The 16654-nt window shown below is 39.2% G+C and overlaps 1 protein-coding gene across 4 annotated transcripts in view; it reads right to left on the bottom strand.

Annotated features, from left to right (window-relative positions):
* Nucleotides 1–11407, bottom strand: part of POLR3B (RNA polymerase III subunit B) — an 81251-nt gene extending 69844 nt beyond the window's left edge. Inside the window, exons 1-9 of one of the 4 annotated variants that reach the window (XM_083859557.1) lie at nucleotides 11085–11407; nucleotides 9583–9615; nucleotides 9008–9064; nucleotides 8870–8934; nucleotides 8455–8530; nucleotides 5236–5336; nucleotides 2927–3018; nucleotides 2058–2175; nucleotides 896–1004 (exon numbers count right to left, since the gene is read on the bottom strand). In XM_083859557.1, coding sequence (XP_083715683.1) covers nucleotides 896–1004; nucleotides 2058–2175; nucleotides 2927–3018; nucleotides 5236–5336; nucleotides 8455–8530; nucleotides 8870–8934; nucleotides 9008–9064; nucleotides 9583–9615; nucleotides 11085–11150 — 717 coding nt within the window. In that variant the 5' untranslated portion in view covers nucleotides 11151–11407. Of the gene's footprint in view, nucleotides 1–895; nucleotides 1005–1197; nucleotides 1662–2057; nucleotides 2176–2926; nucleotides 3019–5235; nucleotides 5337–8454; nucleotides 8531–8869; nucleotides 8935–9007; nucleotides 9065–9582; nucleotides 9616–10939; nucleotides 10982–11084 lie in introns of those variants that run through there. The other 3 variants (XM_083859558.1, XM_083859559.1, XM_083859560.1) reach the window with 3 other exon arrangements.
* Between the last annotated feature and the right edge of the window lie 5247 nt (nucleotides 11408–16654).

Genomic DNA, 16654 nt, shown 5'->3' with positions numbered 1-16654 from the left:
CCTTTAACCCTGGTCACTAGAAACAGATTATCTCCTCTCTTATTTGGAGAGATTTGCTTAATCAGAGGTAACAGCCATTTACTTCTCAAGTCTAAACCCAATGATGAAACTCTTTTCTAGCACCAAGTCACACCAAGCTCTGCAGTAATATGGACAAACCCCAAAACATCTGCGCTGCAGTCACAACCAACTCGGATGCTGCGATCTCGTGCTGCCCTCTCCTGGCACATCACCTCTCTGTACCTTCTGTGCTGTAACCCACCGCAGAGAACACAAAAAGAAAGTTCTGCCTAGATGCATCCAGTCAGAGGCTTTTTTGTGCCTCCAAGAATGCAGCCCAGTTCCCTCCTGCACACATAACATACCAGGCTGTAAACCCACAGGCAGCAGCAAAGCATTACAGGACAGGGAAGAGCTCCCAGCTGTTGGCAGGACATGTCCCAGCCTAAGGCCTGGCCGTGCCGTACTGTCTTCCCCAGCAGCTGGACACAGCATGTCCACCCACCAACTTTCCTGGCTCTAGTCCATGCATTCGATTCCACAGACCGAAAACCAGAAACATGACCCTTAACACAACTTATAGCTCATAACAAACCAAAATCCTTCTGACCTGTAGCAACAGAAGGACCTCACAAGGCAGATTAAGGGAGCGGCAGGTATTTGTCTTGGCCCATCAATGCTCTCCTTGCAGAAAAATACAGCACTTATTATCCTTTTTGCTCTACAATAAAGACAACTTCCTGGGGGAAAAAAGATCGCAGTTTCTAAGCCCTGCCAAGTCCTTCTGTACATATTAACTTGAGAGCTGCTGTTGATCTTCATTCCTAAGCTACAGCACAGCAGTTTCCCCCCCCCCGCCCCTATTTTTTTTTCTCCAAACAAACAACTGTGTTACCTTAAATATGATAGCAATGGGAATATCTTCCGACAGAGTGTTGTGCCTCAGGTAAAATCTTCCTTGTTTCACAACCATATTTGTTCTGCTCTTTTTCTCATGAGTGGAACTGAAGTTAAAATAAAAATAATACTATGTCCAACAGAGTGTTTGCACTGACTCCTATACAATCTTTTGTATAGAACATAGCAAGCTTGAAAAACCTTTCACTGCTGAATTAATCCCACTTTCTCCTCTTTTAAAAATTACATCAAACCAGTCAGGGATCAGCCTGTGACTTCAAGGTAATAGGACATTATTACTTGTGCTGAGGACTATTTGGATATTTGACTTAAGCAAGTAGAAGTCTGTACTTTTTAAAATCATCTTTACATGCTTTGATAATCAGTTTTGATATAACTAGCAAGGTCAAATTGTGAACAAGTACTGCAGCAACAGTGGTAATGACATAATAGTACTTGGTGGTACATTAACCTCATCCAGACTTACTGGGAGACAGTAGAGCAGCTAGGAGAAATGTGAGAGGCCTCTGGAGAAGAAAAAACAGCCCTCACACTGAACAGTGACAAGCACCATACAACAAACCAGAATGCAGCTTAAAAAATTAAAAAAAAAACAACCAACCAAAGGCTGAACAAAATAAAACCAAAACAGAAACAAACTCGATCAAGGACGAAAGGCCAAATTTAGACTACTTTGCCATTTTCAGTAATTTGTGTTGTACAAAAATATTTGTTTCCTCCTCAGCTGCCTTTGCCTTTAGAAGTTTTTATGTGAATTTTATGTAGAGAGGTGGACAAAAGGTTACATCCAATTTCCCCTGCAATAACTTCATGTTACTTGCTGCAAACTGAGACCAAACACCACCAACTAGGAAGTGGACTTTGTGACATTAAAAATTAGAACTTGCTTTTCTTAATCTGGGATGAATCCTGAAACACATGATCAACTCTCATTGATTTTTGTGGGAATACTATACTATTTAGGGATTGGAATTTGAGCATACAAAATGACAGTAGCAAGACAGGAGCATTGAATGTCTACACCTTTCCTCTGATTAAACTATACTAGGAAGAAATCTCCACATTTATTTCAACTACAGCAGTGAAGTTCTGAAGCTTTGGGTTTATCTCCTTTATGTAAAGGTAGGAATTTACCATACCTGGTAACAGAAGCGCCAACTGTGCCTTTTCTATCAGCTTCAACAATGATTCTGTTTTTGGATAACTGCTCTTGAATAAGAATGACTTTCTCTACACCTTTAACAATGAAATAGCCACCTAGTTAACAGAAAAAAAATTATTTTTGCATGTCAGTACCCTTGCACCTTACCTATTGCCTCCTCCAATATGCCTTTGTATATAAATTATTAGAAAGTAAACCATAAGTACACAATGGGAGACTAAATTCTCCATTAAAAGAGTAATGAACAAGTTTGACAATAAAAACCAAAGAAGCTGCTTGTTATAACCCTCCAGCTCCTCTCTACATATCAAATAATACCATGCAATATGTAACACTTCATTCTTGCTTTACAAAAGGCAATGACAAATCAGAGTTCTCACTCTGGAGGACATCACACTCCACTCTTTTTTAATTTGTTCGATCTTCAATGAATGAACTCCATCTTTTTTCTCATATAACACATCACTGTAAAACACTATATACAAAATTCAAAATAAAATATTCAAAATTATGGTCTGGTTTGTTTTTTTTGTTGTTGTTGTTGTTGTTGTTTGTTTTTGTTTTTTGGGTTTTTTTTTTTTTTTTTTTTTTTTTTTTGTTTGTTTTTTTTTTTTTTTTGTTTGTTTTTTTTTTTTTTTTTTGTGGTTGAAATCTTTGTCTGCAAATACCAAACTACTCATGTTCTCAACCAAAAGTCTGACAATTTCTGTTCAAGCACACACTTGAGAAGTTTCCACAAAGACTTAACGGTGGCAGGAAACATAGCAAAGGGGTAGTTCTTTGCCTAAAAAGATTTACAAGTCAAAGCACAGATGGGGACAAAAAAGAACATGAGTGAAAATGTACCTGGATCTAATGGACACTCATTTAGTTTGGCAAATTCTGCTGGAGTTTTCCCAGTAAGTACACAATTGGAGCTACGCAGCATTATAGGCATTCTGCAAGAAAACCAGTTACAATTTTACTTCCGACTCAGACAGAAAAATAGAATAGTCAAATTCAGAACAAAAAGCATGCTGAACAAATTGCAGATACACATTTAAGATAATCAGAATTCATGCATGCTGTGACCAATAGGTTTTCATTTAAGCCCACCTTATTTCACTGAACATGTAATTGAAAAGAGATCTGAAACTGGACACCTATAGACTAAGCAGAAACCACAGACTTCCTATTCAATTGTAATGCAGCTACTCAGGCATTGTGACAAGCAGGGTCACCAAGGCCAATGACAATTAGTGCAAAGACTCCTGGTCCCCAAAGCAGTCAGCAGAGAAGAACATGCCACTGCAGATCCACTGTTATCAGATTTTATTAGATAAAGTTAGTTCATATCTCATTTCCCACACAGCAATGACACCTTCCGGCTGCAGAGAGATAGTGCCTCTAATTCATAATCTAAGCATGAAGTTTCCCCAGCAGTAGCTCTGATTTCTCTGGTGTTTTAGCAGAGAAGCCTGCAAGCATTTTGTGAAGCAACACGTAGTGGAAAGATATTCCAAGAAATTAAAAACCAATTCAGTGCTTAGGGAAGTAAATAAAAGAGAAACGAAAGATTCACAGACTGCATAGGGGAGAAAACTTCTTCACCATAAGGACAGTCAAACAGTGCAAAAGCTGCACAGGGAAGCTGGGCAGTGTCCATTCATGGAGGTCTTCAGGACCTGACAGGATGATGCACTGACCAACCTGATTTGATCACAGAGCTGACCCATTTTGAGCCGAGGCTGTACTAGAGGCTGAGCAGGAGATGGTACTCTTTCAACCTGAATTATTCTATCACCTCATGATAAATCATGGAATGCTCACTTTCAATTTGGCTTATTCAACAACTAATTATTGAAAAATGTACTTTTATAGTCAGCTTCATAATGTACCTTTTCACTCAGATTTTTCATTAAAACTTTGGAAAGAGAGCAGTTTACTTCCAAAGAGAAAGCTGTATTTCGCAAGAGATAAAAAGAATTTACCACTATATCTACCAAAAGTCCTCTGTGCCCTTTAGCCTCTTCTATAAAAAAGTTGACTTTTGATCCAGTTTACAGAATTTCACTCCTTGCTGGACAGCTTTTGTAAGAACTGTGTTCCAAGTGTTTTCTAAAACACGCACTGACAAAAATTATTCATGAGTTCTACTACACAAATATTTTCAACCTCTCAGATTTTTCATTCAAGTTTGCTTCAATGAAAAACAAGATTAAGCTATATTTCTTGTACTTAAATCTTATAAACTATTTTAATTTCTTTGCTGTTTTCATCCTCTTGTATCTTAAAACTGATGAACTCAAATTCTGTATTTCTGCAGAGTAAAAAAAGCTATCTTGTCACTATATTTCACTGAGAAAGTGCTTCCTAGAGATAAGAAGCTTCATATGACAAGCAAGATCCTCTATCACACACAATATAAGCTTAATTTATTAGCTGTTTATATCAGAAACAGGAAGCAGTTGGCACAAGGTAAAACGCAATACTCAAATGCCATTACTGAAAACTCCAATGAAACATCTGTCCCAGTCCAAACTGCATGTCAAACAAGAGCACTAGCCAAATGAAACAAGTATAATACTAGGGACAAATGAGGAAAATTATTTCCCATGGAAATAATAACTGGATATGAACAGTTTTTTAACAACATAACAACTTTTTGTATGTATGCCATTAAAGCCAGCCTAATAACGTAACTTAAGCAATTTTAAATGAAAGCTTAACTTCTGCAGCAGAACTAATGCTTGCTTTACTGGTTTCACCATCCACTTTCCACATGTGCTACCTGACATACTACAAGTGAGAAAAGACTGAGTAATCTGGCTACAAGGAAATATGCCTGATTTCATTTTACAATAATGCAACCTGCAGCTCCAAGCATGCATTTTCCTCTGCGTTTCTTCTATTGCTATCTATTATATCAATAGAATCAGAGACAACATTCATCCTTATATCCACCCTTCTCTGGAAGAAGACATTATCAGAAGCTTTTGCTAAATAAGATCTTAGACTCTAAAAATCCTGTACAGCTGTTTAATGAAGATTTACCTGCTCATTGTTTGTTTTAACAAGGAAGAAAGGTTGGCCAGTAACTGTTTTGCAGTAAAAACTCTTTCCAACCTGGCAGCAAATGAGAACGGACATGAGAAGCTCAGCACGTGGTGTCTCACCTGCCAATGGGTAAGGCATTGCGGATGATCCTCTGGCTGCCGCGGGTGTATTCAATATCCACGGTGATCGGCGCAGAATACGTCATGTCCCTCAGGCGACACTGAAAGGACACCAGGCACACAGTCAGCTGTGGACTTCAAGATAAAGAATCTCCCTTAAAATACCCTGTATTTCCCCTGTCCTGTAAAGCCTCACCAAGAAAAAAAGCCTCACCTTTTTTTGAAGAATGTTTGACAGACTTGCCTGTTCAAAATAAAATCCATGAAAATCCAAATACAATTGCTTTGATTTTCAAAAGCAGCCAGCCAGCAAATCTGTGCCTCCAGAAGACAGCACTGCAGAGCTTAACTTCTAAACTCTCTAATTGAACAAACAGGTCCAATCAGCAGAGCAGGCACAAAGACCACAGTGTGCCTGAGCAGAGCATTTCTTTATGCAGACTCTCAACAGCTGAAGACTTGTGCTGCCATATGAAGTTTGACAGAATAGAAAGGCACAAGACCAAGAGAGACACCATGCTACCTTATTAGCAGAATGAACAAACCTCACTGTATGGTACCACTTCTGAAGATGACTTACAGAAAGCTCCCTACAGAATCACTTCCTACAAAGATTCCCAGCATTTTCCTGCAAATTCCTTGGAGACCAAGAGAAGCAGAATAAACACATCTAGAGCATTAGATATCTCAAGGGTCAATCATTTCTAATCCAATCTTTCTGGTCTGCTCTCCCCAGCCTCACTCTAAGATGCTGCCAGCCCTTAAGGTATTGTCTCTTCATGCAAGACAGGCATTATTGCATCTTCAGAACACAAAAGAGCAACTCACGGCAAGTCATTCATGACCTCACTGAGTAGGCTTTACCTTTCAGCTCCAGGATTATAGGTTTAACAGTAGTCAGACTTGCACATTTATGATTCTGCAGTCTTTCAGTGTATTGATTATGTACTAATAAAAAGCAATTAAGATTGTACTGTGTATTGAAAATGCAGCTCTACGGAAAAATATGCCTCAAAGATCATCACAAACTGGATGCTTCTCTCCACACTACAAAGTGAACCTCTTCTCCAGTAATAAAACACTGGTATACACCAGCGGCTTTCAAGCCATGCCTTGTAGGAAACCAGGTGTCATTCTGCTCCCAACAACTACATCCAATTTGAAAGTAACTGAGAATATTTCCATATTCTAATTACTTTAAATTCATTGTATGAATAGTTCATGAAACTCCCATAAGGACTAGAGGAAAATGAGTTAGACAGCCTCTTTAGTACTACTTGGGGAAAAAAATGCCTTGGGATTCTCTGTGTGTGCTTTTTTAACACAAGATACAGATATAAAATACAAATCACAGCATAATATTCCAGTATGTGTATTTTTGTATATGTGTGTGCTTTTTTAGCACAAGATACAGATATAAAATACAAATTACAGCATAATATTTCAGTATGTGTATTTTTGTATCACCTTTCTTGAGGTAACTTCTTATTATAGACACGTGAAAGTAAAAGACAGGCATGACTTGATATACACTCAGACCCTTATAAAAATCTAATGATTTTAGGTGATTTTGGAAAGGAATTTTATAAGCCTTCAACAGAGAAAGCTAACAGCAGACTCCTAACTATCCATTCCTTCTCTTTTTCATGGCACCCAGGCTTGACCTGAGCAGCACCCTATTTAAAAAATAACTGTGGCCTCCATGTGTTTAGCATGCTGAAAATAAAGAGAAATTATGCACTAGCATTAAGCATCAATGAGAATATATAAGAGCGTCTTATTCTAAACTCAAGGTCAATGTGCTCTGTAAGCACTTATTTTGTCGTCTTCTGCATGTACAGTCACTTCAGTTATAGAGCAAGCAAGCATATTAATACCTGAATTCTTGAATATGAGTTGTTAGCCACAAACAATTTTTTGCATGCAATTTCATTCATATGAAAGAAACGTTTCCTGCTGCATTTTGTGCATGTTCACATCTACTGACTGACCATTAGCTACACATTTGTGAAAGGCAGCAACTATCATGTATTACACTTGGCCGAGTTATTTGCTTTATTTCAAAGCTTTCCATCAAACCAAATGAGATTTGAGTCAGGTCACTGGAGACAGAAAGTGGCTATGCCCAAGCAGTAGCCACTGGACAGCTGATTCTTACAGAATTTCTTCAAAGCACAGAATGTATTTCATTATAGTCTAGATGACAAAAAAGACATTTCAAGTATCAAGTGTATATAGAAAAGGAAAAAAGCATCTGATACATGAACTGAGTTATGAGGTTGACAACAGGCTGCATGCAGGTAAACGACTGCAAGTTCCAAGCTCAGTTCCCCCTTCAGAGGACAAAAAGAGGTGGTCACTACCTCAGTTGCAGTGGTATAAATCTGAAAGCACAGTAGCAGGAGAGAAAGTGTTCCTGAGCACTTTGAAGAGAACTGAATGGCTCTAGATACATGAAAGAAATCCTAAAAAGTTCAAAGCTTATGTTAGCTTACAGCTTTCTCATACATATAGAAGCTACCTTATGTCCTGTTGATCAGAACCAAGAGACTTTCTGATTTCAGTCACAGCAGCATGTCCTCCAACATGCATCTTTATTCCAGAAGTACACAATCCATCTGTTAACCTACATGCCTACAGTACTACAATGAAATTAAATATACTCCTCAGAAGGCTGATGTTCTTCTGCAGCTTCTTGTAATTCTAATAATTTCCATCTGCTTCTGCTTAAAGTTTCCATGTTTGCTTTCTGAATAAGACTTAAAATATGAGCAAAAAATCAGGTACAAGTTCCTAAAGAGTGGAAGGGAAACAGAGACTGAAGTGACCTATGGTGCAGACAGTAGAAAGGCTAATATCAAAACAAGTTAGTAAAAATATCAAGAACCCTACATCATAGCATGAGGACTTCAGCTCTGTCATAAGGAGAGTCACAAGATTAAGCAAGAGAAGTACTTTCACTACTTTCATGGAAACCCAAAATTCAAATTACTCAAATTCAGCTAACACAAAACACTGAATACAGCAAAAAAAAAATTAAAATAAAATTAGAAAGCTTTATTCCATGATGTTTAAATCTCTGAGGATTCTTTTTACAGAGATGGTGGAATGCATTGCACTGCCTGATGTGACATGTATGTACTCAAAATTACATGCAGCTATTATTCAAGACATTCCCAAGATATAAAAACCCAACAAGACAGATGCAAACGTTAATACCTCATGAGGTGATACAGGTCGTGTCACATTGAAGCTTTCTTCCACATCTGGAGTACCCACATAGATATTGAGGTACCTGTAACACAGTTTAAAAGGAGGCAATGAGGCAAATACCTTTCCGGCAACCTGAAGGAAGCAAAATTTTACATACACTGAAAAATGAAACTACTTTGATGAGCACAAGTTGATTAATACTGAGCAATGATTCTTCCCAAAATGACTCCATGTATTTGAGTTGTGGTCAAATTAGTTAAAATTTAGCCTGCATGTGCAGTAAACCTTTAGACTTTCCCATTTTTCATTGCACAAAGTAATACTTAAGTCATGGAAAACACCCTTTTAATTTATACCTACACAAGTGCTTATAAACACTTTATAGCTGAGAATAAACCAATGGAAATCATCTCATGCTTACTTCAGGTACCACATTGGGTCAGCATCACTTGTCACTTTTTCATTGGCCTTCATAATTTTCTTTATCTGGAGGAGAAAAAGAACAAAATGGAACCATGGCCTTTTTTGAGCCACTCTCCCCCTGCCCAGGAAAGCCTACCTCCACATTAATGAAATAGTTGAATGAGTCTATGTGCTGCTTCACCAGTCCTTTCACCTGAAAAATATATCCATGCAGCAAATAAAATCAGCTTTAATAACATTAATCACACAAGGCAGAAATTAAGATAAATGCATTTATAACTGGTTTTGCATAACTATGCTAAATTCTTTCAGCTGACAAACTTTTGGGAAGTGGCTGGATGCTCACTCCAGTTATACACTACATTTACACTGGAGCTGTCATATAAAGAGCATGGATAGGGTCTCTGAAAGCCAGTAAAACAGGAAAATAATCTGGAAAGATTACATATATACAATATGGATTGAGAATAACCACACCAAAATGCAAACCTCTAGGAGGATGTCTCCACAAAATAATATGTAAATTAATCAAGAAAACAATCTATGGAACAAGTCTATTGATAATTGCAAGGAATGAAAAGAGAAAAAATGCAAAATCCAAAGGAAAGCGAGGACAGGTATTCTGGGAAACAGTAAAAGCTAGAAGAAGGAAATATAAAGTTAGAAAAGAGATGAAGTATTCACACCATGAAGTGAGTGTGCAGCACTAACCTTTAGAAATGCTGGAAGAAGTCGCCATTTTTCCTGAAAACAGAAAACAGTTTGAAACATCTTTCCTAGGAGTAGCAAAATATCTAAGATGCCTGACCCTTTTTGTCCGCATATATTATTGTTATTGTTTTTTTAACAGTAATATTATCTAAAATCAGATCCATTTAGAAAAAAAAAAAAGAAGACTGTCTAAAGCCAGCAGAGATGGATAAAAATGGCCTGAATCATCTCAGTAAACCATACGTGCAGTATTTACTCAGGACGCAATGGCACACTGTTCCTAAGAGCAACTTATGTGAAAATATATTTTTATTAGAAAATTCCTTAACACTATGTCCCCATTTAAGATAGACTAACATTTTTTTTTGTTGTTGTTCTGTCAACACTCTAAATTATATTCCTAGAAAGGGAAGATTTCCTACAACTTTTACTTTACAAAATACATGCAAGAATCTCAATCCTGGGAGCAGCTCTTGTACACACAAATCTCTGTAACACTTATCAGGACCCTAAATCCTAAAGATTTAGCAAAAGTACTGATAAGTGCTAAGTATATCAAGGTTCCTACAATTTTTCCCCAATTTCTGATCTTCGATGGCCACAGGGAACATCTCTTTACATCAGCCCCACTTTCTCTCACCATGGCAGTGCAACAGCTTGCATATATCTTTGGCTGGAGAGAAAATCCTGTTATTTATGAGGAGTGTTCCCAGCCCTCATATGCTTCTCCATCTACTACCATTTAAAATACTACAAAATTTATAACCAAAAAACCCTGTAGAAAGTTGTTAGCTTTCTTATATCCACAGAAATGCTGATGGTGCTCTTGGCTTTTAGCCTTCACTGCTGTTGTTTGTTAATCTACTAATCCTGCTTGTGATCCCAATTTAACATCTAATAATGGCATAGTTAATGCAGTAAAAAGAGACACATGCAGTATGGTGTGGCTTTTACTACTGGTCCCTTGTGGTTTATATGCAGTAACATTTATAGGCTGGAAAGCTGAAGAGCAGTTGACTTCAGGTTTTTATGATTTAAATGTTATGTCTAAAAAATGGGTTTAATCTGTTAAACAGTAATGCAATTAAACTGATGACCTAAGGATGAGACTAATTATTTTAAACTTAAGTAAGTATTTCAAAGCCAGGCTGGAAGGGCCACCGGGCAACGTGTATAGCGGGAGGTGTCCCTTCCACCCCAGACCGCTCTGTGACTCTGTATGCGGGACACAGGTCGGGCAGACACTGGGGACAGGACGGCCCCTCAGGAGGCCGAGCCCGGGTTCATGAGGGGCTGCCCAGGGGTAGCTCGGAGCAGACAACCCCCCCACCCCTTTCCAACCCCCACACACACACACACTGAGCGGCGTAGCACGGGCAGGGGACTCCACGTGTGCGCTGGCAGGCGACTCCTTCCACCCCAGCCCAGCCCAGCCCAGCCCAGCCCGGCCTCACTCCGGAAGATCCCTGCGCGCCTGGCCGCTTGTCCCTTGCCCCGCTGACCTCCACCGTGTTGACCGGGGCCGCCGCCTGCTCCGGAGTGAGCGCGCCCAGACCCAGCGCCTCCATCACCACCCGAGCACTGCGGCGCTGCAGCACACCACGTCCCCCCGCGCTCCGGCGCGGCGCTCGAAGGTTCCGGCCCCGCGCAGCCCGGCCGCCCGCCCTTCACGGCGCCTAGCAGCCCGCTCCTCACGGTGCCCGGCCCCTCCCGCGGGACTGCGGACCTGGCAGCGCTCGGGGGTCCCTCCCTGAATCCCTGAGCTGGTCGCCGCCCCCCGCCGGTGCAGCCGAGGGGCCGGGAGGCGACAGGGAGACGGGGCAGTTGGGCTTTAAACAGCTTTCCTGCAGTTTTTAGCATGTAAAGTAACGCGGGGCACCAGCTTTTAGCATTATTAAATATTATTATTGGTAGTATTATTATTGAATGCTGTTGCTGAATGTGAAAAACGAGGTTCACTTTTTAGTAAATTTTAAGGAATATGTTTAATAAAATAATTAAGACAATTAGGAGATAAGAAAAAACCAAAAACGGCCGGCCGGGTGACTTGGCACTCAGCCAAGTCCACACCTTGCTTTCTCAGAGACACTCGTTAAATACCCTTTTCGTTATATTGATATATGAAATTCCATAAACTAGTTTCCATATTCCAGGAACTGCCCTGCATGGTCCCTCCTTGGGTCCGCCTTTTTAGAGCATGCGTGTTTCGTGGCTGTGTCCTTGTTATCGCGTCCAGCTTGGGCCTTGGTCCGTGCTTTCTGCGGGTGGTAGATGCTGATAGTTGGTGTTATCAGTAGCAGAATCTTCTTTACATGTTCACTGGATGTTATCCCAACCAAACAGACAGTTCAAGCAGCTGCCGCATCAACTACTCCCTTTATATCTAGTCTTACCAATAGCAGAAATAAACTTATATCCTTAATATCCTTACTATGTTATTAATCATATAGCACACATCTTGCGAAAAGCCAATTTTATAATACACACATATAACAAACCCCACCTCTTCTTTTTTTATAATTCATTTGGCTTTGAGCCATATTCCTTGTTTTCTAGCTTCCATTATTTCCTCTTATAGACACTTACTTTCCAACCAGTCACCACTGGTCCTTAAGTTTTCCACAATTTAATATTTTCCCAGTTATGAATACAACTATCTAATTTGGATGGGTTATAACAGTGACTGTCGATACGGGTATGTGTAATAAGAAAGGAACCTCGGTGTCTTTTCATATAGAACTTTCAGTAGTATCTGTAGCATGATTTTGCCAATATCCTATAAGGCAAAAGACAAAGAATGAGTGAAGTGACAGAAAAAGGAATAACAGAGGTCTGGTATGGCTTATACCTCCACCCTCCATGCCTATGGGGTTGCTACCCACAGCAGGAGTATATGATCTTCTTGGTGGCAAGTACAGCGGCTAACCCAGTCTTGCCCTCTATTTCCTTGTTAATTCTTTTTGTTTGTTTGTTTGTTAGTTTTCAGACAAATTGCCTTTGACTTTTTTTTTTTTTTTTTTTTTTTTTTTTAAACCGTAATTCTCTCCACTGTTCCTCAGGTATTTCCCACTCAACAGGCACTGGTAATCCCCATTTACTGGGATATATGTACACATGCATCACTAAAAGGCAGTAAAGTCTTTTAATCCAAAGGCCAGCTGCAAAGCCTTTTTAGAACTGACAATTAATTATGCTGGCCATAGCTGCACTTCGAGTAAAACTGCATCTTTAGTTCAGCTATTCCATGTACTGTGATTTTTCCGCATGATCATTTTACTGAAATTAGGGTGTCATCTTCCTCTCTGAGGAATCACTTCTGCTACCATTTAATTTTTGAAAGCTTCCACCTTTTAACTGTAACTAGGATTGAGGGACAGGTTAAAAAGAAATTTAAAGAGAGAAAAAAATTTACTCAGCAAAAAAATAACTTAAAATACAGAGTGAAAAGAAGAGAAAAAAAACCAACAAAAAAACAACAGAAACTTCTTTTACCCCTTCTGATGTTAGAGTTTTATCATATTGAAGGTTTCTGTTAGGCCAATCCTCTGCACAGCCTATTCTTAGGGCAGGAAGACAATGAATTCTTGCTATTCTAGAAGATTTTCCTTCACTATTTAGGAGAACTTAGAAAGGTACATACACTATAGGATTTATTTCTATCTAAGGCAAACACATTCACTCAATTTGACATGCATTGGTTTGAAAGATTAGATACTCCTTAGAAACTTCGATTAGAACCCCCTTTGACAATCAACACCACCAGTTTTGTGAGCTAGGTCTTATCTGCAGCCAGCTGGAAAACTAAGAAAAAAAACCTTCCAAAACAGTTTCTGCAAAATTCAAAGTAACTTATCAAGCAGGGAAATAAATGAAACTACTAGAAAAATTTTGCATATACCACAATAATATTTCCAAGCAGCAAGTATCTTGTCATTCATACTATCTCTCCTTATATTCCACAAGAAAATCTGACATCTTCTTATATAAAAAAAAGAAAACCAAAACACCTTCAAAAGTTTCTTAACAAAGACACACAAAGAACTGCCCATAGAAAAAGAAAAAAACAAACAAACAACAAAAAAAACTTCTCAACCAATATCTACATCTCAACCTCTGTCTAAGAGGCAGATGACAAAGTTTTTCCACCTTATAAAGTTATATAATTAGTACCTTAAATTATTTTTGATCCACCCACTTGAAGAGCAAATCTTTATATCCCTTCTCATGACTTCTAAATAGTAGAAGAAAAATTTGCTCTTGAGAATAAACCTGACAGAACTAGATTTCTATCAGTAATTATCTGTACCTTTTTGTGGGGACAACGCTGCCAGCGTAACTGAAGAATGTCCTGTATTGGTTACAAATGTTTTGTGTGTACACAAAGGAATCACAGCTCCTGTATTAACTTTGACACAGTACCAGTTTAGTTGAAAACTCTTTCCTTAGTTCCCACTCTGCCGGGTAGTAGTTCACCCTATATTTTGTGAGCACTAACATATTCTCTTGGTATTTCACATAGGCGCTCTTCTCTGCCCTCCTTCTTTAAACAAAACAGATTAATAAGTAATAAAATGTCTTTAAGTTAGTATGAAAGAAGTACCTTAAACACACACAAAAATAAGAAAAATAAAGGAGGCAAAAACATATTGTTTGTTCTGTAAGATATAAAACCTAAAATAAATTAGCCAAAATGTTAGGGATATGGAGCCCGTCTTCTTCTTGTGATTTTCATGTACCTGCAATATTATACAGTGGAGTGACATAAACACTTTCAAAAAAAAAACAATATTACATATTTCAATTTCAACTCCCCACACTAGAATTACTTGAAAGTCCATTTCCTTTGTAGCTGTGAAGAAACAGAGGTAGCATTTGACAGACCGGACTGATTTTTAGGTGTTACGCAGAGAAGTAAAACAGAGAAAGTCCTTTGTCCATAACTTCCAAATTTACTTGAGTCTTTTCCAGTTCATGACCACTCAGCTCTGTTTAAAATTCAACTTTGTATCACCTGGTTTAGATGCTACAGTTCATTCTTGGGTTCTCACACCGGTCTCTTGATTTTGCTGACGTTGATTTAAAACTTGCAGCTTTAGCTTTTCAGCCATACCGCAGCTTCAGTTGCCTGCAATACCTGAAAAAGCATCTTCCCACTGTGGGGTTAAAGAACTTCCTCTCCCATTTTTGCAACTGTAAAGCTATACCCTCTTAACATTAATTTCTCTTTATTTCATAATTTAAACATTATCTCATAGGGTGTTACTTTCAGGTTCCAATCTGGGTTGCATCTGGACTCCCAACATACATTTTACTCATGGCATTTGAGCATTAATTTTGTTAAAAAAAAATTCCCAATAACAAAAGATCTAATTTCATCCATAATTCCTTCTTCTTCTAATTCCTTCTTATCGAACACCAGAACTCTCACAACTCTTTTGACTCCAATCTCCTGTTCCATTAAAACTATTCCTTCCTACTTCTGAGGTCACCCCCCAGCATTTGATGTCTTATAGCTATCTCTTTAGGCAATTTCAATGCACTCCAAAAAAACCAAAAAACCAAACCAAACAAAAACAACTTCTAAGACCTCTAAGAATTTCCAAAATTCTCAAAAAACCTTTCAAGACCTCTAACATAAGACTCTCCAATCTTCTGTCCCACCTTCAGGATTCCATCCAGTCACTGCCTGGTCTCCTCTCTGCCATCCAACAGCCTGAACACCACCCCCTCCCTTTTTCCCCCGAGGCACAGAAAACTCATCAGCTCAGCAGCACAGCACCATGTGCTGCATACTCCATCTTTCAAAACAAAAACTCCTGTTTTACTTCAGCAGTCTATATTATACATACATTCACTCAAGAACAACAATAACAACAACAATAAAAACTCTTCAAAATGAATTTCCCCATTAATCTGCAAAACTGCACCAATTCTCTTTTTAGACAGCCCTCTTGAACTTGAATTCTTCATTAATTCCCTTGCAGTTCCCCCTTTTCCATTCAGACATTTTAACCGTTTCAACAATTCACTTCTTTAACACAAATAAACTCCACAACAATCACACCTCTTCAGCTGCACTTACTTCCACTTACACAAAGACAACACAAAAAGATTGGTACCCTTTTTTTAAAAAAAAAATTGTTAGTTTTTAATCATAGGTATTTGACTAACCCCCAGATGTTCTTAGATTATCACACTTTTCAAGCCTTTAGTATTCCTCAACCTGGCAGCCTTTTCCAAAGCCCAGGTGTCTTGGACCTTACACCTGCAAGGCTTTTTTGTGTTTCTATCCTCAATCTGGCAAAAACCCCAAAATACCTATATTTGGCCAAACCCTAAATGCTCTTGGGTCTTACGTAACCCTTTTAATTCAGCAGCAAGTCTAGGTGTCCTTTGCTCTCTTCTTTTAAGGGATCCAAACCCTTTTCCTGGGACCCCGTCCCAGACCAGGGGGTTCAAACGTTTCCCCCCCCCAGTATCCCGTTTTCCCAGTGGGTTGTATAGGAAAACTATCGGCTCCCTTCCTGAGGGTCCAACCCCTCCCTGGGACCGTCCCAGCCACCCGGGGTTTTTTACAACCCCTCTTTCCTCTGGGATCCCGTCCCAATCACTCGGGGGTCGCATTCACACTTTTTATCTTTTGCTTCACCTCTGTGCTAGCCGTTTCCCTTGCGAGATAACGAACAGCATGAGAAGCCACACCACACTCACTTCACCAGTCTGGTGTATCCAGCCAGTGTCCCATTCACACAGCACACAGACCCCCCTTTTAACCCGCTCCCCTGAGAATTACTCACAACCATTTTCTTCCTCGGGTTCTTCGTGCACGAGGTTTTTATGGAGCAAAAATACTGCAGTTTTAGGGAGCCTTTTCCCTTTTCCTTACTTGCTTTTTTCTTTCTCCTTGCTTGTCTCTTTGGATGTTGACCTGCAATCCCCAATTCTCACCAGGAAAAACAAAGTTTTGGGCCGCCAAAAACCCAGGCGGGGCGCCTCCCTCACTCTGCTTTTCCTGGGGTTTCAGGGTCGAGGTATATCCCGGCAAGAGCCCCCAAATTGTGAAAAACGAGGT

This window comes from Zosterops lateralis (assembly GCF_965231275.1).
Source record: "Zosterops lateralis genome assembly, chromosome: 4".
NCBI lineage: Eukaryota > Metazoa > Chordata > Aves > Passeriformes > Zosteropidae > Zosterops > Zosterops lateralis.
This window is presented reverse-complemented; position numbering and strand designations above follow the sequence as displayed.